Consider the following 25,308-nt stretch of genomic DNA (forward strand, 5'->3'; position numbering starts at 1 on the left):
TCAAACAATGAAAGCAATAATGGACCTTTTAAGGTATTCAGAAAAGACTTGTGTACGTATAATAAAATCTATACAAATGGCATAGCGTATTAAAAACTCGGTTGCTGTCAGATATATTAGATTTGCTCCTCAGTTGTATGTACAGTATCTCACAAAAGTGAGTACATCCCTCACATTTTTGTAAATATTTTATTATATCTTTTCATGTGACAACACTGATGAAATGTTTCATATTCCCATTGCACACGTTCCTGGTATAAGCTGTAAAGGTTGGGTGCTGCAGCAACAACCAGCTGGATACTGGTTCAAATCACAATGTAGATACTTACCAGCACACCAAGGATCAGCACAGGATAGCGTCCAAACGGTTTAGTTTATTGCATGATCACAACACAAATAGGTGCAACGTTTCAGAGTCACGCAGGACCCCTTCGTCAGGCATGTGATAAATGTGAAAATAACAGTGGAGAGAATTTAAGTAACCATCAACCAATCAAAAATCAAGAAAAAGCAAAACCCCTTCCCCCCCAGAGAGGTATGACGTCACAAATCCCGCCAGAAAAGACTAAAAAATTAGCATAATAAAAGGATAGCATGTTTAAAACGGATCACCAAACATATGTAAATTAGGGGTTAAAAAGCTACTGACATTACCTGTATTTGTCATGTAAAAAAGTGGATCATAAGCCATAAGGGGAGAGCCTGTTGCTAGGGAACATGACTGATGATGGCATGTTTGAGAAATCAATTGGCACTAGTGCAGGGAAGCATACATTATATTAAGCCGGCAATCACCGATTGCGCGATGTAGCGGTGGTAGCCAGGCAACAGGATCGCTGTATTGCCGGGGGCCGCCGATGCTGTAAAACAGCATCAGATCGGCGCCCGTGTGGGGGTAATTGCTTCGGACTAGGCAGAGATCGCCGGCCGCGCATGCGTAATGCGCGGTCAGTAACTGGGCAATGGGAGACACTGCATTGCCGGGGCCGCCGATGTCATAGAAATGGCTAGCCCCACCCATAAGGGCAGACTATATCCAATTGGGGGAGGATGTGGGCAGTGTGAGTGATGTGAGAGGAGAAGTGCAGAACGTGAAGAAAACGAAAGAAACACGGAGGAAAGAAAGGGGAGGGGGGGGAGATCGGGACCAAGGAGTTGAAAATACATAAGAAAGCAGATAAGAAAAGGATTGTAAGTAATCAAAGAGAAGAGAGAAAAAATAGAAGGGGAAAAGGAGGAGGGGGAAACAAAAGTGGTGAAATTTTTAAAATGAAAATAATAATAAGAATACCATTTAAACTGAAAATAAAATTAAAATTAAAAATAAATATAAAAAATGATAAATATAAAATTTAAAAATAAAAACTAATAATGAATAAAGAAATGAAAATACAAATAAAGAAAATAAAAATGATGATAAAGATAGTGGGGGGGGGAGAGAAAAACAAAAAAAAGGAAGAAGAAAAGAAAGAGGGGGATAGGGAAGACTGGAAAAGGGAGGGGGGTGGAGGAAGAAGGGGAAGAGGGAACACTTAGAGCCTGGTTATAAAAGGTCAAGCTATCTACGTTCAAAATTGAATCAGAAGGTCCATTATATGCAGGGAAAGATACCAGTGAGAAAAAGTCACAATGGGTCCAAAATAGTCCTATATTGCATTGACATGGGGCCATCGCCCAGGAATGAGTAAACATTCAGGAAAGGAAAAGGGCAATAAGCAAAGAAAGGAACTCCAAGGTCAAGAAAATTAGTTCGATCATCGTTCAAATCAAGGAAACAGGTCAGCTATCTCTCATTCAGAAAGCATGTAAATGATAGGTTGGCGTTAAGTCCTCCAGGATGGACCGTGCCCAGGGTATGGATCCAATAGGCTTCGCGTTGTAGCAGTTGACGGTCATGGTCACCACCTCTAATGGGTTGTTGGACATGTTCAATAACCATACCCCTTAGTTCGTGTGTTTGATGTCTGTGTTTGACAAAATGCACAGACACTGGTTTGTTCAGATCGATCTGCTTGTCCTCTTCTGTTCTTGATAGAGTGAGTCTAATATCACTTCTGTGTTTTTGAAACCTCCTTTTGAAAGGACCGGTTGTTTTGGCGACATAAGTGTGCATGGGCATTTGAGAATGTAAACACAGTAGTCGGTGTTGCATTTCAGGTACTCTTTTATGCAATAGCGATTACCCCTATGTGGGTGCGTGAAGTGTTCACCACATGTGAGGGAATTACACACATTGCAATTGTGGCATTTGTAGCAGCCAGTCTTCTGTGAAATTTTAGGTATAGTCTTAAAGTATTTATGTCTAGGGTCAGCTTGTACGAGAACATCACAAAGTGTCTTGTTCTGTCTATGTGCAATTACGGGCCCCGTTTTGAGTTCATATGCCAATGTGTTGTCGTCTTGTAGAATACGTAGATTTTTCCTAATGGCTTGTCTGATGTCAGATTCATGGTTGAACGTGTGGACGAACAGTGGTCGATCTAGAGGCCCTGAGGACTTAGTGCGGGTGGTCCTAATCTTGGTTAGTGCATGGTCAAGGACTTCTACAGGGTACCCTCTTTCCCGAAACTTCTCGTACATCTTGTTAAGTTGCCATAGTTTGTCATCTTCATCAGAGCAAATGCGTTCTTCTCTCAAACTGAGATATTGGCAGACTGTTGAGAAGATGTTTGGGATGTGCACTTTGGTAGTGCAGGAGAGTATTCCTGTCAGTGGGTTTTGTGAAGAGACATGTAACCAGAGAGCCCTGAGCGTTAGTGATCATTACATCTAGGAAAGAAATGCTGCATGGTGAGATTTCGGGCATGAACACAACCCCTGTGAAGATACTGTTCAAAAAATCAACGAAACCAAAGAACCGAGCGTCCTCGCCTGCCCAAATTAGGAAAATGTCATTGATGTACCTAAACCAACATTTAATATGGTTGGTAAAGGCATCAGATGGATAAATGTAATGTTCCTCAAGCAGGGCTTACAAAGAGATTGGCAAAAGATGGGGCCGCTGAGCTCCCCATGGCTGATCTGTGCGTACTTGGTGCCCTTGAATGAAAAGTAGTTGTTTGTAAGCACAAAATTCAGACATTCGATGAGAAACTCTTTGGGTATGGGTGTTGGTTCCATATCAGTCAGAAAATGACGGGCTGTAGTCCAGCATCATTGGGTATACATGTGTACAAGGATCCAATGTCCATGGTTGCAAGTTTCCATCCATCACCAAAGTGCGTGAATGCAAGTTTCTCTAGGAAGTCATTTGTATCCCTAATGTAGGCTGGTAGCTTTCTTACCAAAGGTTGTAGGAGATGGTCAAGTAGCTGAGCCAGAGGTTGGATGATTGACCCTGTACCAGACACATAAGGTCTAAATTTCAGAGGGTTCGCTCCTTTTTGAATTTTTGGTAGGCCATAAATGGACAGCGGGGGTGTTCATTGTATAGGAATTCAGTGGTATTGTCAGATGACCAGCCATTCAGTTTCCCAAGGTTAATCAGGGAGTTTAATGCATTTCTAATACTGGGTACGGGATTCTGGTGAAGTGCAATATAACTTGTTGTATCTGCCAACATGGCAGTCATACCTTCCCTGTAGTCAGCGTAGTCCATGACCACTATGGCCCCGCCTTTATCGGCGGGTTTAATGATGATGATTTTTTTTAATTTATATTTTTATTTTATTTTTTTATATTTATTATTTTTTATATTTATTTTTAATTTTATTTTCAGTTGAATTTGTATTCTTATTTATTTTTATTATTTTCATTTTTAAATTTCACCACTTTTGTTTCCCCCTCCTCCTTTTCCCCTCCTCCTTTTTCTCTCTTCTCTTTGATTACTTACAATCCTTTTCTTATCTGCTTTCCTATGTATTTTCAACTCTTTGGTCCCGATCACTCCCCCTTTCTTTCCTCCCCCTTTCTTTCCTCCCCCTTTCTTTCCTCCCCCTTTCTTTCCTCCCCCTTTCTTTCCTCCCCCTTTCTTTCCTCCCCCTTTCTTTCCTCCCCCTTTCTTTCCTCCCCCTTTCTTTCCTCCGTGTTTCTCTCTTTCGTTTTCTTCACGTTCTGCACTTCTCCTCTCACATCGCTCACACTGCCCATATCCTCCCCTACCTCCCCCAATTGGATATAGTCTGCTTTCATGTGTGGGGCCAGCCGGCATCATTCGTTTCTATGGCATTGGCGGCCCCAGCAATGCAGCGTCTCCCCTTGCCCAGTTACTGACCGCGCGTTGTGCATGCGCGGCCGGCGATCTCTGCCTAGTCCGAAGCAATTACCCCCACACGGGCACTGATCTGATGCTGTTTTACAGCATCGGCGGCCCCCGGCAATACAGCGTCCCTGTTGCCTGGCTACCACCGCTACATCGCGCAATGCGCGATCGGTGATTGCCGGCTTAATATAATGTATGCTTCCCTGCACTAGTGCCAATTGATTTCTCAATCATGCTATCATCAGTCATGTTCCCTAGCAATGGGCTCTCCCCTTATGGCTCATGTTCCACTTTTTTACATGACAAATACAGGTAATGTCAGTAGCTTTTTAACCCCTAATTTAAATATGTTTGGTGATCTGTTTTAAACATGCTATCCTTTTATTATGCTAATTTTTTAGTCTTTTCTGGCGGGATTTGTGACGTCATACCTCTCTGGGGGGGGGGGGGGTTTGCTTTTTCTTGATTTTTGATTGGTTGATGGGTACTTAAATTCTCTGCACTGTTATTTTCACATTTATCACATGCCTGACGAAGGGGTCCTGCGTGACTCCGAAACGTTGGACCTCTTTGTGTTGTGATCATGCAATAAACGAAACCGTTTGGACGCCATCCTGTGCTGATCCTTGGTGTGCTGGCAAATATCTACATTGTAACACTGAGGAAATGACACTTTGCTGCAATGCAAAGTATTCAGTGTACAGCTTGTATAACAGTGTATATTTGTTGTCCCCTCAAAATAACTCAACACACAGCCATTAATGTCTAAACCGCTGGCAACAAAAGTGAGTACACCCCTAAAGTGAAAATGTCCAAATTTGGCCCATTTAGCCACTTTCCCTCCCTGGTGTCATGTGACTCGTTAATGTTATAAGGTCTCAGGCATGAATGGGGAGCAAGTGTGTTAAATTTGGTGTTATCGCCCTCTCTCTCATACTGGTCACTGGAAGTTCAACATGGCACCTCATGGCAAATAACTCTCTGAGGATCTGAAAAAAAAAAAAAAAGAATTGTTGCTCTACATAAAGATGGCCTAAGATATAAGATTGCCAAGACCCTAAAACTGATCTGCAGCACGGTGGCCAAGACCATACAGCTGTTTAACAGGACAGGTTCCACTCAGAACAGGTCTCACCTTGGTCGACCTAAGAAGCTCAGCGTCGTATCCAAAGGTTGTCTTTGGGAAATAGACGTATGAGTGCTGCCAGCATTGCTGCAGAGGTTGAAGGGGTGGGGGGTCAGCCTGTCAGTGCTCAGACCATACACCGCACACTGCATCATATTGGTCTGCATGGCTGTCGGCCCGGAAGTAAGCCTCTTCTAAAGATGATGCACGAGAAAGCCCGCAAACAGTTTGCTGAAGACAAGCAGAATAAGGACATGGATTACTGGAACCATTGACTGTGGTCTGTTGAGATTAAGATAAACTTATTTGGTTCAGATGGTGTCAAGCGTGTGTGACAGCAACCAGGTGAGGAGTAGAAAGACAAATGTGTCTTGCCTACAGTCAAGCATGGTGGTGGGAGTGTCATGGTCTGGGGCTGCATGAGTACTGCTGGCACTGGGGAGCTACAGTTCAGTGAGGGAACCATGAATGCCAACATGTACTGTGACATACTGAAGCAGAGCATGATCCCCTCCCTTCGGAGACTGGACCACAGGGCAGTATTCCAACATAACGACCCCAAACACCTCCAAGACAACCACTGCCTTGCTAAAGAAGCTGAGGGTAAAGGTGATGGACTGGCTAAGCATGTCTCCAGACCTAAACCTTATTGAGCATCTGTGGGGCATCCTCAAATGGAAGGTAGAGTAGCGCAAGGTCACTAACATCCACCAGCTCCATGATGTCATCATGGAGGAGTGGAAGAGGAGTCCGGTAGCAAATTTAACACACCTGCTCCCCATTCACACCTGAGACCTTGTAACACTAAGGAGTCACATGACACGGGGGAGGGAAAATGGCTAATTGGGCCCAATTTGGACATTTTCACTTAGGGGTGTACTCACTTTTGTTGCCAGCGGTTTAGACATTAATGGCTGTGTGTTATTTTGAGTGGACAGCAAATTTACACTGCTACAATGTAAAGTAGTGAGTGTACAGCTTGTATAACAAAGTGTAATTTCTTCAGTGTTGTCACATGAAAAGATATAATAAAACATTTACAAAAATGTGAGGGGTGTACTCACTTTTGTGAGATACTGTATATCCCTATCCATCACTTATTTGAACATAGAGTAGTGACCGGGACTTAATGGAAAGAGACGCCTTACCCACATCCCTATATAGATACCCAATTGGGGAATTTCCTCTTTGTGGGACTTTAAAGGGGCAGGAGTCTCAAAACAATATATCAACGAAGTATGGATAATAATTACATATTTTATTTGTCAAAAAATTAAAAGACATAACAATCGATAAAAGAACGAAGAAAAAACGGATGCTAAGATTTCAATTGATGATACAGCAATAATGTATGACAGTTTCACAAAGATACACTTATCCCCACAAAAACTGTTCCAGCAAGAGGGAAGCTGTACAGTAGAGCCCGACGCGTTTCGAGGTTTTGTCAGTGTTGAGACCTCTTCTTCAGGGGCTGATAGTGAGGTACTTTATCTGTCTAAAGACATTTTATAAACAAAAAGGTATATATAAATGAAAGAAAAATAAACAATAAAGACCAAAGAGCAAAATGAACAAAACCGTATGGACCAAACATAGCACATTATTCCATATCTACATGACATATATATCATAGTACTATATAAAGAAAGGTTCTGACCCTGTTATTCCTTGATCAGCATCCTATAGCATCCAATTTAAAAACTTTAAAGGGATAGAGTGGTTTGCCAATGGGGTTCAGGATCTGAAAAGCCTCTGCTGTCACTGAGGGACTGAATGTATCCTAAACCTAGGACACGGCACAAAGGGCGTCCCGCCCACCAGCTGGCGACACTTTTGATGTTGACAGTTGTAAGGTGTGGTTGTTCACTAAAAAAAGAGGAAAGTATATATAGTGTAGAAAACATGTCCCATACAGAGAGAAAGGGAAAAGGAGGAAAAAACAAGCAGAGTGGTGTCTTATTGGACTCACACCTGCTAAAAATTTACGGATATGTGTATATACATAGTTAATACATACCTGACCGTGCATGTATAGGGTAGTTGGCCCCAGTGACAAGCTAAAGTGAGGGTGTCTCAAAGGGTGCTGTCTGGTCTCAGCACCAAAGAAACGGCACCAAAGAAGCCTCTGCAATCAGTGGCTATAATCAAAAAGAAAAGGAGGAAAATGGATAATAAGTATGGGCTCTTTGACCAAGCTAAATTAAGCATAGTCTCTATTTGCTAAGGATAGCTGAGGATCAGCACGTGGAGAGTCCTCCTTGTGCATGAACCAACATCCCTGTGCTCTGCATGTGAAGTATATGCTGGGATTCAGGGATCATTGCTATCCATATAGTGTGTGTGGGAGAGCGGTATGGCTTACCTCTGGAGGCTTAAACAACTGCAGCATCCCATCCGACTCCCACTCCGTCATGGAGTGAGGCGTCTTCACTTGTAATTTAAATAGTGCTGCTCATTGAGATCAGATGTCTCACAGCTGACTGGGGGCAGCGTCATCGCCGGTGGGCGGGGCCGCCCTCCGAGTCCCCGGCACGCAGGCCAGCCCCCAAACCCCACACACGAGTACCAGCCCAGGGAAAACAAAAGTCACGTCCTGGAACAACAGGACCCGTGCTGGGAGGGAGCTGACGTCTGCGTCAGCGGCCCGCGGCGCGCCGATCGCCATGGTGACGAGATAACATATCTCGGCCATAGGCGATCAAGAAAGGGAGGCCAAACGCTGCCAAGTGAATATGGCACTATTGGCCCCTGTGCGCCGAGTGAGGTATCCAGGTGTGGATCAAACGATCCCCCAGACCTGCATCGGCCCAGAGTCCCGAACCACTATGGTACCACAACAGATGACAAGGACTAAACAGGGGGAGAAGGGGAGAGGGGAGAGAATGCACAGATGAAAATGTGCAGTGATACAAGAGGCATATGGCAACAGGAAACACATTGGGAAACAAGAGAGAAACAAATGCATATCAATACTAGCCATTACAAAGGAGGTATATGATTGATTAACATTATAATATCTTACATCTACCTCAATCCTTTTTCTCTTACCAATCTAGTGATGTTTAGGCAGAATCTGACCGGACATAGTTGAAGGGGGCATTTTTGGGGGGGCGGGCAATCCTCCGAATCGCATAAAGTACACACGGATCTGCATTGGCAGATCGTTTTACAGAAAGTGGGGGGTATGCACCCCAGGGGGTCCCATTCGGATCCCCCTGAGGTGAAACCCTCTAGAAAGGGTCTGTAGGTGGTAGCATCATTAAGGCCAGGTGCCTTAGTGGCCTGAAGACGATAAATCCACTTCTGCTCCTTTTGTAGTAACGTTTTATTCCAGTCCCCACCCCGTAGTCCTGGGTGAACACGATCCAAGATCAGGAAGGATACTTTGGGAAAAATACCCGCATGAAAGTTGGAAACGTGTCTACCCAGTGGTAGACTGGGGTTACATGTTTTCATTGAGGCTATGTGACAATATGATCGCCGCCAAAATTCCTGATTTGTCTTGCCCACATAGTAACATGCGCAATCGCACATTAGCAAATATACCACTCCAATTGTTCTGCAATTTGTAAAAAGCTTTGGTGTGTATTTTTGACCGTCAGGTAATCTGATGTTAGGCTTGACATTCATGAATTGGCAGTAAGGACAGCCGCCACAGCGAAATGTCCCAGGACGTTTGCATGGATCCCGTTTGCCCGCACCGCCACCTATGTACTCACTAGCTACCAGATTGTCAATAATGGATCTGGCCCGTCTGAAGGTAAACGATGGTTTATCCTGTACATAAGGGCCAATAGTGGGATCTAGTTTAAGGACATGCCAATATCGTTCTACAATGCTTTTAATCCTAGCACGTGGATTAGAAAATTTTGTAATTATGCGGATTGGATTAGTTTGATTCTTTTTGACTTCAGTCTTGAAGATAAGCTTGTGTCTGGTTTTGGAACAGGCACGTTTAAAGGCCTTCAGGCATTTTTTTTGAGTACCCGCGTGCCAGGAGTCTCCCCATCAGCAAGTTGGCCTCCTGTTTAAAGACCTCGTCGCTGGTGCAGTTCCGCCTGACACGTAGGTACTGACTATAGGGAATTGAACAGATCAACGGCTGTGGATGAAAACTTGTGGCATGTAAAATAGAGTTGCCGGAAGTCGGTTTGCGATATAGCGAACTGGTAAGTGAACCATCAGATTGTTTGTGAATGGTTACATCCAAGAAAGTAATGTTCCATTCATGAAAAGTCATGGTTAAAGTGAGGTTAAAGGGGTTATTGTTCAGTTCCTGCAGGGAACTCTGGAGATTTTCAGGGGTGCCCTCCCAGACGAAGAAAACATCGTCAATGTATCGACGCCACATCACCATCTTGTCCATGTATGGACGTGTGGATTCTGACTGTCTTAACATGCTCTCCCATTCCCCCAGGTACAGGTTGGCATACGATGGGGCACAAGATGTCCCCATCGCAACCCCCTGTACCTGGAGGAAAAAGCTGCCATTGAACGTAAAATAATTATGATTCAAAATAAAGTCCAAGGCTTCGATCAAGAACTGTCTTTTCCCTGCACACAGACGGCCATCGCGTAATAATACATGCTGAATACAATTAAGTCCCTTTTCGTGGGGAATCGAACTATAAAGAGCTTCCACATCCAAAGCTACCAAGAGGGACATGAGTGTTATCTATAATTTGCAGAAGATGTAAAGTATCCCTAACATAACTAGGTATGTTCAGCACATATGGTCGCAAATGACGTCTATGAACTGGCTTAATTTCTCAGTTAAGGAACCATTGCCTGAAATAATTGGTCGTCCCGATGGTTTACAAATGTCCTTATGAAGCTTTGGTAAAGCATAGAATGTTGGAGTGTGAGGCAGGGGAGTCCTAACATAATCATGTTCTGATTTTGTAAGTAGACCAGCCGCGTATGATTCATCTACAAGTTTGTAGAATTTCTTATTGAACCTATCAGTTTTGCTGGATGAAATTTTGGAGTACCATTGTTGGTTGGATAGTATTTTGTTGCATATTGCAACATACTGATCATTGTCCAAAATAACTATGTTGCCCCCCTTATCCACAGGTTTTATAGTAATGTTGGGATTAGAGGCCAATGATTTAAAGGATTTTCGTTCCATATCACTAAGGTTATGTTGTTTTTTGGAGTTGGTTTTAATCTTCCTAATTTCTCTCTTGTTTCCCAATGTGTTTCCTGTTGCCATATGCCTCTTGTATCACTGCACATTTTCATCTGTGCATTCTCTCCCCTCTCCCCTTCTCCCCCTGTTTAGTCCTTGTCATCTGCTTTGGTGCCATAGTGGTTCGGGACTCTGGGCCGATGCAGGTCTGGGGGATCGTTTGATCCACACCTGGATACCTCACTCGGCGCACGGGGGCCAATAGCGCCATATTCACTTGGCAGCGTTTGGCCTCCCTTTCTTGATCGCCTATGGCCGAGATATGTTATCTCGTCACCATGGCGATCGGCGGGCCGCTGACGCGGACATCAGCTCCCTCCCAGCAAGGGTCCTGTTGTTCCAGGACATGACGTTTGTTTTCCCTGGGCTGGCCCCGCCCACCGGCGATGATGCTGCCCCCAGTCAGCTGTGAGACATCTGATCTCAATGAGCAGCACTATTTAAATTACAAGTGAAGACGCCTCACTCCATGACGGAGTGGGCGTTGGATGGGATGCTGCAGTTGTTTAAGCCTCCAGAGGTAAGCCATACTGCTCTCCCACACACACTATATGGATAGCAATGATCCCTGAAGCCCAGCATGTACTTCACATGCAGAGCACAGGGATGTTGGTTCATGCACAAGGAGGACTCTCCACGTGCTGATCCTCAGCTATCCTTAGTCTCTATTTGCTATGCTTAATTTAGCTTGGTCAGAGAGCCCATACTTATTATCCATTTTCCTCCTTTTCTTTTTGATTATAGCCACTGATTGCAGAGGCTTCCTTGGTGCCTTTTCTTTGGTGCTGAGACCAGACAGCACCCTTTGAGACACCCTCACTTTAGCTTGTCACTGGGGCTAACTACCCTATACATGCACGGTCAGGCATGTATTAACTATGTATATACACATATCCGTAAATTTTTAGCAGGTGTAAGTCCAATAAGACACCACTCTGCTTGTTTTTCCTCCTTTTCCCTTTCTCTCTGTATGGGACATGTTTTCTACACTATATATACTTTCCTCTTTTTTTAGTGAACAACCACACCTTACAACTGTCAACATCAAAAGTGTCGCCAGCTGGTGGGCGGGACGCCCTTTGTGTCGTGTCCTAGGTTTAGGATACATTCAGTCCCTCAGTGACAGCAGAGGCTTTTCAGCTCCTGAACCCCATTGGCAAACCACTCTATCCCTTTAAAGTTTTTAAATTGGATGCTATAGGATGCTGATCAAGGAATAACACGGTCAGAACCTTTCTTTATATGGTACTATGATATTAATGTCATGTAGATATGGAATAATGTGCTATGTTTGGTCCATACGGTGTTGTTCATTTTGGTCTTTATTGTTTATTTTTCTTTCATTTATATATACCTTTTTGTTTATAAAATGTCTTTAGACAGATAAAGTACCTCACTATCAGCCCCTGAAGAAGAGGTCTCAACACTGACAAAAACTCGAAACGCGTCAGGCTCTACTGTACAGCTTCCCTCTTGCTGGAACAGTTTTTGTGGGGATAAATGTATCTTTGTGAAACTGTCATACATTATTGCTGTATCATCATCAATTGAAATCTTAGCATCCGTTTTTTCTTTGTTCTTTTATCGATTGTTATGTCTTTTTTAAATTTTTTGACAAATAAAATATGTAATTATTATCCATACTTCGTTGATATATTGTTTTGAGACTCCTGCCCCTTTAAAGTCCCACAAAGAGGAAATTCCCCATTGTGTATCCATCACTTATTAGTTGCCTATAATGTAATGTACACGCTTCCTTTTTTTTTTTTTTGTACGCTTTTTCCAGTAATATATTGTCAATTAGGTCCTGAGCTGGCTAATGAAAGAGGGGAGAGCTTTCTCAACATCTTCTCGGATGTAAACTTCACTACTTAAAGTGATTTGTAAAGTCGTCTTTTTTTTTTTTTTTTTTGTTTAAAAATAACAAACCTGTTATACTCATCTCCTCTGTGCATTGGTTCTGCACAGCGCAACCCAGATCCTCCTCTTCTCGAGTCCCTCTTAGGCTCTCCTGGCCCCTCCCTCCTGCCGAGTGCCCCCACAGCAACCAGCTTGCTATGGGGACACCTGAGCCGAGACACAGCTCCCTGTGTCCATTCAGATATGGAGCTGCGGCCTGACCCTGCCCTCTTCCTATTCTAATTGGCTGACTGACTTTGACAGCAGCGGGAGCCAATGGCACCGCACTGCCTTCTCAGCCACTGAGGAGAGGAGTCCCGGTTGGCCGAGAAATTCCTACAACATCGCTGGAGCTAGAAGGAATGCAGGTAAGTATTGGGGGGGGGCTACTGCACACAGAAGGAATTTTATCTTAAGGCATAATTCAATAAGATAACAAACCACCTGCTTTTACAACCACTTTAAAGGACAAGTTCACCTTTTGGGAACATGTTGCATGTTCCACTCGATTTAAGGGTGCAACATGTTCCCAGTGCTTCAGCTGCCCCCATCCCCTGTGGCAGCAGTACGGGGAGAAGTTCCCCATGCTAGCTGCCACTATTTAAAGCCGCCTGGTTGTGCAGGGCAAAAACATACTTGGGGGGCATACCCTAAAATGGTCATATAGTGCTAAGCCCACTAATTCGGGGTACTTTGTCACAGTAAGTGAGCTTAGCACTATATGACCATATAGTGTGACCAAACCACCGTATTTTTGAATATGTTCAGGTGTTTTTAACTAGCCTTGCAGGATAAATGTCATTTTTGTATGTGTGCGCTGTTATCTGTTTTGTGGTTGTGCAGGGCTTCGCCCACATGGCCGCGTCATTCAGACACACAGCTCAGTGTGTCTGAATGAAGTACAAGGCCTGACATTTTTAGCGGCTGTCAGCTTGTAGTTCTCAATTAACTACTAACAAGCCCTAATCGGCCCCAATTCCTACACCTTCGCACCTCAGATCAGCCCCAATTCCTGCACCTTCGCACCTCAGATCAGCCCCAATTCCTGCACCTTCACACCTCAGATCAGGCCCAATTTCTGCACCTTCATACCTCAGATCACCCCAAATCTTGTAGAATCACACCTCAGATCATCTTAATTACTGCACCATCACACCTCAGATCACACCAATTTCTGTACCTTCAGACCTCAGATCACCCCAACATCTATATATTTAATATAATATATATTTTTTTTAGAGAGAGGAACACATTGACTTGCACACATCCAACTCCAAGGTGTAGAGCACTCTAAAGGCACACGTTCATCTATCACCGCTATCTCGGAAGTGGAGGTGGTGGAACATAGTATACCCTTCATTTACCTTTGCGGGCATTATAAACGGTTATCCTTGTCAACATTACTGTCTGTGAAACATGTTTGTACTATATTACTGTCTATTCATATTGATGTCCATATATGGACTTTTTAAAATGTCTATTTTTTGAATAAACTGAAATTTTTATTTATCTTGTTTATGTCCTTGAGGTACCGTAATAGTCCATAACCATTGTTCTGGAAGAGGCAGGACTGAATTGGAGAGATCCTGGTTGTCTCCTCTTCAAATTTTTCTCTAAACAGTATAGCACAGCTCTCCTGAAGCTCTGCCATTGGCCATGGCTCTCGCTTACACTCCTGACTACATGGCTGTTCATTACTGTGCCCAAATACTGGGGATGCCACCAAAATCATTGCACTCTTCCTGTTTGTTTTTGTAATTAAGCCCTTAAGCATCCCTTGTGCTGCACTGAAGAGCTCTACAGGATCTTCACTTTCTAGTGTCTTCAGGAAACTTGTTATTAACCCTTTACTTGGTCTGTGCATACGTTTAACCACTTCATCCCTGGAAAGATTTACCCACTTCCTGACCAGGCCATTTTTTGCAATACAGCAATGTGTCGCTTTAACTGACAATTGCGTGGTCATGTGACGCTGTTCCCAAACAAAATTTTATTTCCTTTTTTTCTTTTGGTGGCATTTGATCACCTCTGCGGTTTTTATTTTTTGCGCTATAAACAAAAAAAGAGCGACAATTATGGAAAAAAATACTTTTACTTTCTGCTATAAAATATTTCCAAAAAAAAAAACTGTAAACAAATGTATTCATCAGTTTAGGCCAATATGTATTCTGCTACATATTTTTGATATTTGCCACCTTGCCACAGTATAAGGACGACGGCTGGTTGGCAAGCGGTTAAGCTGTGGAGTGCAGTTGGGATAAGTAACATTTCCCTGTTTTTTTCATAAACCATAATGTGGTATGTTTATACGAAATTTCAGCCGCAAAAACATATCGTCTGAAAATGGTGTTTTCGGCAGGTGGGCGAAAGAAAAAAAAGTGCCGATAATGGAGCTGAAAAAGGGGCGGGACCGTTGCGCCGGGTGCCGAACATGTATCATCCCGGCGCGCCCCTGTCAGTCTCCCCTCCCTCCTGCTGTTCTCACGAGTGTCATGAGATGCAGCCTCCCCAGTGCCTGGTAGCGCAATCTCACGCTGTGTGTCAGAGATCTGAATCGTCGTGCAGCTACTGTAACGATGTCCCGTCGCCTAGACCACCTCTTGTGGTAGACGGCACACTGATCCAATGCTAGGAATCATTGTGCCGTGTGTCATAGGAGGCAGGACATCGTTACAGTGGCTGCACGGTGATTCAGATCCAGCTCTGACACACAGGGTGACATCGCATTTCCAGGCACTGGTAGGCTGTATATGATGGGCACTGGTAGGCTGTATATGATGGGCACTGGTAGGCTGTATATGATGGGCACTGGTAGGCTGTACATGATGGGCACTGGTAGGCTGTACATGATGGGCACTGGCAGGATGCATGTCATGGGCACTGATAGGCTGTACATGATGGGCACTGGCAGGCTGCATTTCATGGGCACTGGTAGGCTGTACATGATGGGCACTGGCAGGATGCATGTCATGGGCACTGATAGGCTGTACATGATGGGCACTGGCAGGCTGCATTTCATGGGCACTGGTAGGCTGTACATGATGGGCACTGGCGGGCTGCGTGTCATGGGCATTGGCGGGCTGCATGTCATGGGCACAGGCAGGCTGCTGCATCTGATGGGCACAGGCACTAGTGAGGCTGCATGACAGGCACAGGCAGGCTGCTGCATCTGACTGGTAGGCTGCATCTGACAGGCACTGTTGAAGCTGCATTTGATGGACACTGGTGAGGCTGCATTGATCTTTTATATCATGGGAGAGAGCGATAGAGCAGCGCCGCTCTAAGAGTAGTAAGTCAGTTTAAAACACGGCTTTAATAAGTTTTAAAAGTTTAAACTCACATTTGAGTAGTTAAAATCAGGCATAAGGTAGTTCTCTTTGCCGTCATCGTTTATCCTCCGGTTTCCAGCTGGGCTGCGGTGGGGGGGTCAGATCCCGGTCGCTTCCGGTGGCATCAGTAGCTCTGAGGTTTGGATTTCCCACAGTGAGCACGTCAGCAGGTACGTCGGTGGGAGACGTCAGATGTTAGAGAACCGGGGGCGTGACTATAGGGCTATATCACTACTCAAATGTGAGTTTAAACTTTTAAAACTTATTAAAGCCTTGTTTTAAACTGACTTACTGCTCTTAGAGTGGCGCTGCTCTATCTCTCGCTCTCTCCCATGCTACAGAGTCTCTTCTGCTCTTAGGAGCTGGCTGCTGCTTGCAACACACACCAGAACCTATTAATATAGGTCTGGACTGATTAAACTGTTTTGAATCACCACAAGAAAGTTCTTTTCTTTTATTCATACTACTGCCCCATAATATTTCACTAGCAGCCCCTACCAGCGCTCCATCCCCCCCCCCCCCTCCGTTACTGCATTAATCTCTTATATCATATCTGCAGTCGCTGACCGTCTCCTGTATCATGTCTGCTAGAGGTGCACCGAATGGAAATTTTGCTAATACTATTAACAGTGTGTTTAAGTAGAAAATTGCAGACATGATACAAGAGATGGTTAGAGACGGAGGACATGACACAAGAGATGGTTAGAGACTGGGGACGTGATACAAGAAATGGTTAGAGACGGCAGACTGCATTTTTCTTGACTTTTCTTGCACTAAAGGTGCCAACAATAAATTCATATTAATTTAAATTGATTATATTTATTAAAAAGTTGAATATAATACAATTGTATATAAAAAATATAAATATTTTTTAAAAACTGTCATTTTCGGTATCGGTTTCGTTTTTCAGCCTAGTGCATCCTTCATTTTCGGTTTCGCCACCAAAATTTCCATTCGGTGTACCCCTAGTTTATATTAATATTGAGATATATACATTTATGTGATATTTTTACAGTTGTGCCTATGTTTTGTTTGTAAAGTTGGCCTCATTTGCACTATTGAAGAAGCAGAGTTTACGTCCAAGAAATGAGTTGAGAGTTTTTTAGTCCTTTGCCTCATTAGCCAGCTCAGAACATAATTGACAGTATATCTGTTTATTATTTGGAAGAGAGTATATTGTGTTAAAGACAGTTAACAGGTGCAGGATGGAGATATTGATGCAACTGAAGTGCTTATATGAGGTATTTTAGAGCAACGATTACATTATTCTCACCTGACTATAGAAAAGTGCTCAATACTGAATATAGCAATATGTATGGTACAGTACTTGTTGCAATTTGTGTTTTGCCTTTCTGTTCTAGGATGCTGCCATACGGTTGCCTCTCTATTGGGGACTGCGTGGGACTTATTGAGGTGGTGAGATGCTCACATACAATTATGCAAATTCAGTGTAAGGGAGGACTTAAAGGTGCACTGCAGTTCAACAGTCATGCATTACACCAATGGCTCAAGGATAAAAACAAGGGAGAAATGTGAGTAGTGGTTTTGTTTACCAAACCTAAATACCTGTTTATGTTCATCTTGTGAAATGCTTTGCTGTGTGTCACAGGAACCCCTTTATCTATGTGTGACCTGTACCTGGAAAACTGGCTGCCCTGAGCTCTAGGTTGGATGTGTTTGTATAAAGCAAAGAATGGCAAGGCAATACACCAAACAATACAAACATCTTTTTAGCAAACATTCCAGCAAGTCAACCGAGGAATACTATTTGAACCTTTAAACATTTTAGGTTAAAACAAAGGTTTTTGTTGCATCCATTAGCAAATAATTGTTAAACTACCTAAAAGTGCACCTGTGCCCAGAATATGGACATTAAACTGTTTACATGTTCTTAACATGCAGTAAACAAGATTTGAAACAAGGCATCCCTATCCCTGACCTTCAAGCTGCTGTAATGTGAAGTTATTTGTCAACTATCCTTAAAAGCGAGATCTTATTTATTTTAATTTTTTTTTAAGCACTTTCAGCAACTGCCTGTGTTGTGAATCTTGAAAATGAAAGCCCATCTTCAGGGAGAAGAAAAATTTTCCCCTATAGTTGGCTGCCCCCAAATTGCAAGGGTTATGTGCAGTATTGTTCTAGGGGGTTGCAAAAAGCATTTTCCTAATCTTACAGTAGACACAGGCTTCTATAATCCTTACAACTGGATTTTTGTGCAGTTACCTGCAGGTGAATAGGCACTGCAAATAAGCTGCTGGGACATTCCCTATATAGCCCCTAGGTCCCAGCTAGCCTCATTTTTATTGCTAGTGTCCTTGGCTACTTGGAGGAAGAAGAAATTGGTTGCACACCAGAACATCAAGTGCTTGAAAAAGAAGTCCTTTATTGCCGCGAATGCATCAAGCACTTGATGGTCTGGTGTACAACCAATTTCTTCTTTCTCCAAGTATTGTGAGCCAAGGTTAGCACCTGAACCCAGTGCACCTGATTAGTGTCTGATGCGGTGTGTGTGTGTTTATTTCCTGGAGTGTCCTTAGCTAATTGACTTACTTTCTTTTTTCGACTTCTTACTACCTTTTCAGTATGATTTTTTTTTTTTATTATTATTTTCAATTCACTTAATTTTCTCTAAGCTTGGCTGCTCCGTAGCCACTGCTGCTTTTTTTTCAGCAGTTTCCAGAGCCTCAGTCTGCAAAGTGCAGACTCTAGACTTGACTCCCATTGCCCTTCTCATGCCACTACAGTGATGAATCTGGAGTAACCCTCTATAAGAAAACTTTGTGCTAGCATGGCAAATCAGAAATACAGGGATATGGGTCCCGAGGGTCTCAGCAGTTAAGACTCTGCCTTTAGCTTTCTGGGGGGAATTCAGCACTGTAGTGCAGGGGCCTTGGTACCCTGTCATCAGATTCCCTGCCCTATTCAGATAATGCTGCTGGATGACAAGTTATGTCCACCTCATCCTTCCTTTCTAGGGAGGAATTTTCTGCCACAGTGTTCGAGTTTATGAGCAGGATTTCAAGCCTTATTGAGGCCATAGGCAACAGGAGTCCTACTCATGCCACTATTGATTTCCTCCTAGTTCATTCTTTTGACTTCACCATCGAGTCTAAAGAGGCTGCTTTAGGAGGGAGAGAGGAGAATCCTTTGACCTCAGAGGCCTTGGATCAGTAGGACACCTTTTAGTGCTGAAGTTTTCCCTGAGCTGAAGAAGATTATCTCCACTATGTTTGACTTCTCACCCTGAGTTGTCCAGTATTGGATCTCTAAAGCTCCCGAAACCAGGGAAGGTCTTTCCAGTCCATTCACGTGTTTAACCTTTTTTGTGTATGAGGACTGGCCTCACTCAGAGAAGATGTTTTCTCTTCCTTTAGAATTTTGTCCGGCAGCATCCTAATGAGGAACTTTTTTTTGTTTTTTTTTTGTGCGAGTCCTTCGTGTGGTAGATCCTGCCGTTTTCTTCCATTTCATAGGTCCTGTAATGCAACCTGTGGTTGCTTCCATGGCTGTCCGTTAGACCATTACCGACTGGACTAAAGGTATTGCCCATGACCCTGGTACTATGTTAACGGATGCAGATGTCCAAAGTCCATTGCAACTGTTATCTACAGCCAGTGCTACTTTGTCAATGCCTTGGCTGCAAATTTCTATCCATCCAGATGCACAGGATCCTCTAGCTAAAGTGTTGGTTGGCCAAACTCTTTTGCAAGAAACAAGATGTTACCTTTTGTGGGTGAATGATTGTTTAGTCCCTTTTTGAACAAGTACATCAAAAAGATTACAGGGGTAAGAGTAAAATGGCTTTCAGCTGTACAAGTAGGCCTGGAAGGGTTCCTTTCATCCTTCTAAATCTATAAGCACCAAGACCAAGTCTGGCACCAGTTTCTCTCCCCATTGATGGGTACCTCCACTTTTGAAGTGGAGGAATATCTGTCAGCCTTTACAGCATTCTGATCCCAACAGATTTTAGACCTTTGGGTTCAGAGGGTCATCAGGGCTACAAGTTAGTTTTGCACTGTCTCCCCCCACTTTATGCTCTCCAACATACCCATTCCCCATTAAAACAGGCAAAACAGCCTTTGTCCCAATGGTTGGTTACGCTAGTTCCTGCAGTGAAAGCTGAAGTCCACCCTATCTTGGACCCATCTTGGGATCTCAACAAAATTTTTGCATAGAGAATGGCTGTCGGTCATTGCCCTTCTTTAGGGGGATTTTTTGACATCTGTAGACATCAGTGGCGCCTACCCTCACATCCCTGTTTTACTGCAACATAAACATTGTTTGCGGTGGGTGACCAGTTCAAACAGTTTGTTGCCCTTCTGTTTGGTTTGTCTATGGCCCGCTCAAGTATTCCCCTGAAGTGCTTGCTCCAGTATTGGCTTTGCTTCGTTCTCCGGTGATATATGTTGTGGAGTACTAGGGCGATCTGCTGCTGATGAAACCACTCTTTCATGTCCATGGGGGAACAAAGCCCCCCCCCCCCTGATTTTTGTAGATACTCTGCAGGGTTTTAGCTGGATCCTCAGTCTGGGGAAGTCATTGCTTGGAGTTTCTCTATTTCTATTTAGACACAGCCCTTTCCTGGATCTTCCTGCACCGGACAAACTTTTCTCCTCAATATCACACCCAGAACCTCCGTGCTAAAGATATCCTCAAGGCAGTTCAACGTTCTGGTATTGTAGGATGAACAGGCTCTGGGTTGTCACATACATTTGAATCCAAAAGCCAGGCTATCCTTAGCATGGTGAATTTACACGAGAATCCAGTCAGACAATGCCACAGTTCACCTTTCAATAAGAATCAGAATAATTTTCTTAGGAAGTCCTCTTGTTGGCAGAATTTTATGTTTCAGCCCCATCCTCCATTCACATTCCAGATATTTACAAAACTGGCAGGCAGACTTTCTCAGTTGTTGCCCTCTGGACCCCGGGGAGTGGGCCCTCCACCCAGAGGGCTTTTCGGAGCCTTTAACACAGGTGGGGAAAACCATATGTGTATCAATTAGCATCCAGATTCAGCAACAAACGGGCATAGTGTAAACAAAAAATTGCGTTGCGCTTAGGAATAAATGTAAATATCCGCACACCCTAGTGGTGTCACATAAATAGATATAAAGTGCAATGTGCAGATAATATGGATCTAAAATCAACTCTGCATACTTAAATGAATAAATATATCAAAAAGTGCAACAAGGTGCCATGTACAATAAATCCCAAAGTGTGCAAACAGTACGTATCTGAAATCATATTTGCATAAGTAAATAAATAAATCAATATGGATCTGAAAACACCTTTGCATATATAAATAAATAAATGAATACAGCAAAACATTAATATTTGAATAAAAAAAGTGCACTATAAATGATATACTGTATATATGTCTCACATGCAAAACTCCACTGTAATCATAAAGTGATAAGTGAAGTAAATAAACAAATAAACCAAATGTGTAATAAGTGAAACTAAAGACTACAATCGTCCTTATTAGTGAAAAATCTTCCAACACAGCAATTGTGCAGTAAAAGTTCCAAAAAGAAATTTATTAATAGTATAATAGTGCTTCAGAGAAAAGTTCCAGTTGCTGAATCAAAGTGCCCAAATCATGCCGTGAAGTGCCTCGGTGACCCCCAATGTGGTTGCGCTCACCTTAGAGCGCGTGACAGTGTTCAGCTGCGTCAATACACGCTGTGGAGCCACCCTGGGCTCAATGATTGATACCAGATGATTCTCCAAGCTGACTCTCTATGGCTCCACAAACATCATACCAAAAAAAGAGAAGGGCTATATAGTGTGATACCGTTAAATGCTTTATTAAAATTACACCCAATCCCCACACTGGGGTACTCACATTTATTAGGTGCTAGTGTGCACCATACATTACAAGTCCAAAAACGCTAATCGGTGTGCTGCGGGGTATGAGAGATCCACAACCCAGCTCTGTGCTGATCGCTCCGTCCTGGCCCCTCCCCTACGCGTCTTTGACACAGGGAAGCACTATTATACTATTAATAAATTTCTTTTTGGAACTTTTACTGCACAATTGCTGTGTTGGAAGATTTTTCACTAATAAGGACGATTGTAGTCTTTAGTTTCACTTATTACACATTTGGTTTATTTGTTTATTTACTTCACTTATCACTTTATGATTACAGTGGAGTTTTGCATGTGAGACATATATACAGTATATCATAGTGCACGTTTTTTATTCAAATATTAATGTTTTGCTGTATTCATTTATTTATTTATATATGCAAAGGTGTTTTCAGATCCATATTGATTTATTTATATACTTATGCAAATATGATTTCAGATACGTACTGTTTGCACATTACACTTTGGGATTTATTGTACATGGCACCTTGTTGCACTTTTTGATATATTTATTCATTTAAGTATGCAGAGTTGATTTTAGATCCATATTATCTGCACATTGCACTTTATATCTACCGTATTTATGTGACACCACTAGGGTGTGCGGATATTTACATTTATTCCTAAGCGCAACGCAATTTTTTGTTTGTTTCACCGCACGGTTATGAATACGTGTTCTGCGTTTGCAGCTGGATATTTATTTCAGTTGGTTTTCCACTAAGGTATTGGATTATTGTGGCTCGCAAGATTTTTTCTCTGTAAACGGGCATAGTGTCCAGGGATCCTCAAGCATTCACACAATTCATGGTGATTCTCATTGCTCTGAATTGGGCCAGGAAGACCTGATACCCTTGACATTTTCAGACTCTTGCAGACGCTCTGTGAGTGCTTCCAGATCATTTTGGTTCTCTTTTCCAAAGGGCCAGTGTTCTGATCTGCTTATCGGCCGTGGGCTTTAATGACTTGGCTGTTGAAGCCACAGTCCTAAGGGACAGGGGCTTCTCAGATTTCATCTATACCCTTTTTAAAGGCTAGGAAGTTGACTTCTAGCAAAGGCCTACCATCGTACCTGGAAGTCTTGCTTTGCTTGTTGGAGTAAAGAATTTTCACCCCAAAGTTTCTGTGGGTCATATTCTGTCTTTTTTGTTTTCCTGGCCTGGACCACCATCTAGCCTTGATTACCATCAAGGGACAAATCCTAGGCCTTTGCTGTTCTGTTTTAGAGACCTCTAGCCTCTCACTTTCTAGTGAAGGCTTTTGTTCAGGGTGTAATTCACATTTCTCCTCTTTCCAGGTCCCCTTGGGACCTCTGTCCGATTATTTAGACTCTACAAAAATCTCATCTGAACTTATCAGAGATATTCTGTTGTTGGACCTTTCATGCAAGGTAGCCTTCTGTTTGCTATCACATCTGCAAGAAGAGTCTCTGAACAGATGGCTGCCCCTTTTTTTTGTAAGGAACCTTGGTTGGTGTTTTGAGGCCTAAGGCCTGTTTTATCCCCAGGATGGTTTCTGCCTTTCATATTAACAAGGATTTTGCCCTTCCTTATGTACAGTTAGCTCCTAAGCAAATTGCCCTACACTGCTTGAATGTGGTGTGGGCTGTGAAATTTTACCTTTCTTCTACCACTTCCTTTCGGGAAATCTGATTCCGTCTTTGTTCTGCCTGGAGGCTCACACAAGGGTCTCCCTGCATTTTATTCCTCTATTGCTAGATGAATTGGACTGGTTATTGACAAGGCTCATGGTCTGAAAGACAGGGTTCCTCCTTCCCTGTCAGACACCTCCCACCAGATATGTAAGTGCTTCACAGGACCAGGGAGCCCTGGGAGAGTGGGCTCTTTACCTGCAGGGATTTGTCTGCACTAGGGGATACCAGATGTGGATCTCTTAGCGTCCAGATACAACAGCAAACTGGAGATGTTTGTGCCCAGAACTCTGCCCACCAAAGGACCTAAAAGAAAATATGATTTTTGTACTCTACTCCAAATTATTTTCTTGGAGTCCATTGAGTTCCCACCCCACCCCTGTCTTTTATGATCATGTTCAGTTACAAAACTGAGGCATACTGGTAGTGGGAGGGGGTTATCCTGGCTGGCCTACAGTTTGCCAGTGTCCAATTCTATTGTAACGCAAAGGTGAAAAACTTCCTGTGTCCCTCAATGAACTTGGAGAAAAGTATTTAAAATTTATACAAATCCTATTTTTTTTTTTTTCTAAAATGCTTATAAATACAGAAATGAGTGAGTTTTAAAATTATTTTACTGCTTGTTTAGAATATGTAAATACTTTACTGCGCATGATCTGGGCATAGGCTTACTTTTAAAGCACAACTAAAACTGTCGTCCCTGCCTCTAAACTATCTGAGCTCAATGCATGAATGGAGAACCGGTATGGATTGGAAGTATCCTCACCCTTTAAAAGTACAACACACCAGAAGCTTAGCTTGGCAAAGACAAAGAAAATAATGTTTTATGCACCCTTACACCCAGGTTTAGAGGAATAATTTGTAAAGACAGTTATTGGTTGCCTAAAACTATTTACACATGTTGCAATAGGATTGTATAATCTACTACAGTAAATTTGGCTAAACCTGGTCTATGTAAAGTGGTGATAGAATGAGTTGAATTTCTCTAATTTAACCAATTTTCTTTAGGTTTCAAGATATTTTCATATTTATACCATTCAATTTAAGTACTTGCCACCCACCCACAGTAGATTTACTGTGGACTGGTGGCACAGGCAGGCCAGACAACGTACATGTACATCACTGCCTGTCTTCTGGGTTTGACACAGCACAAGTTTGGCAGCAGATTTCAACCAGTGATTGGCTGGCTGTGTTCAATAACAGACAGTGTTCTCTGTTTGCAATTATACAAAACTCTGTGTGCATAGGAATAGCGATCTGGCTGTTTTTCTTCTCCCTGAAAATCAAGGAAAAAAAAACTACCAGATTGTAAAGTAAAAGCAGCACACATTACACACACACTACACGGTTAACCCCTTGATTGCCACTAGATGTTAACCCATTCCCAGCCAGTGTAAATGGTACAGTATTTTAACTGATCACTGTATTAGTGTTACTAGCGACCACATTGTCAGTGACCCTCCCAGGTAGTGTCTGTTAACGCCAGATTACCCACCACTCTAACAGTCAGACTATAATGGCTAATCACTGCCTTTACAGTATAGCATCAATGGCTGCATAAATTCCTGTGTGTGTATGTATTTATGTATCGGGCCCGAGCCACTGCTCTTTCCGGACCGCCGCAATCGTGCCATTTAGGTGCTGTTTTTGTCCCCAGCCTCCGCCGCTGTCATTGGCAGAACAGAACAGGCATGAGGTGGGACAATTCTGGACTGAGGCCGTGAGCAGCACTGCATGCAGAGCAGCTGCCTGAATGCACTTTTCACATTAACCAAGAGGTGATTGGCTGCTAGGATGCAGGGGGCGGTCCTAGCAACCAATCACCAGCTTATCAATATGAAAAGGTAACCCGGCAGCTCTCGTTCTCCATCCAGTGCTGCTGTGTCTCCGCCTTTAGTCCAGGATTGTCCGACCTCCTGCTCTCTGCTCTGTGTAAAGTAGGAGAGTGAAGGGAGCAAAGGACATGGCTGTGAACTTGTGAAGGATGGGGGGCAGGAACATCATGTGCAGGGGGGAGGAACATCATGTGCAGGGGAGCAGTGCT

General features: G+C 43.2%; 1 protein-coding gene across 2 annotated transcripts in view; it reads left to right on the forward strand.

Annotated features, from left to right (window-relative positions):
* The window catches only part of PIK3CA (phosphatidylinositol-4,5-bisphosphate 3-kinase catalytic subunit alpha), a 242,171-nt gene that overhangs the window by 186,423 nt on the left and 30,440 nt on the right, over nt 1-25,308 (forward strand). For both annotated transcript variants that reach the window (XM_073626255.1, XM_073626254.1), the window contains one exon: nt 17,108-17,278. In XM_073626255.1, coding sequence (XP_073482356.1) covers nt 17,108-17,278 — 171 coding nt within the window. The remainder of the gene's footprint in view (nt 1-17,107; nt 17,279-25,308) is intronic.

Source organism: Aquarana catesbeiana, linkage group LG04 (genome assembly GCF_042186555.1).
Source record: "Aquarana catesbeiana isolate 2022-GZ linkage group LG04, ASM4218655v1, whole genome shotgun sequence".
Lineage (NCBI taxonomy): Eukaryota > Metazoa > Chordata > Amphibia > Anura > Ranidae > Aquarana > Aquarana catesbeiana.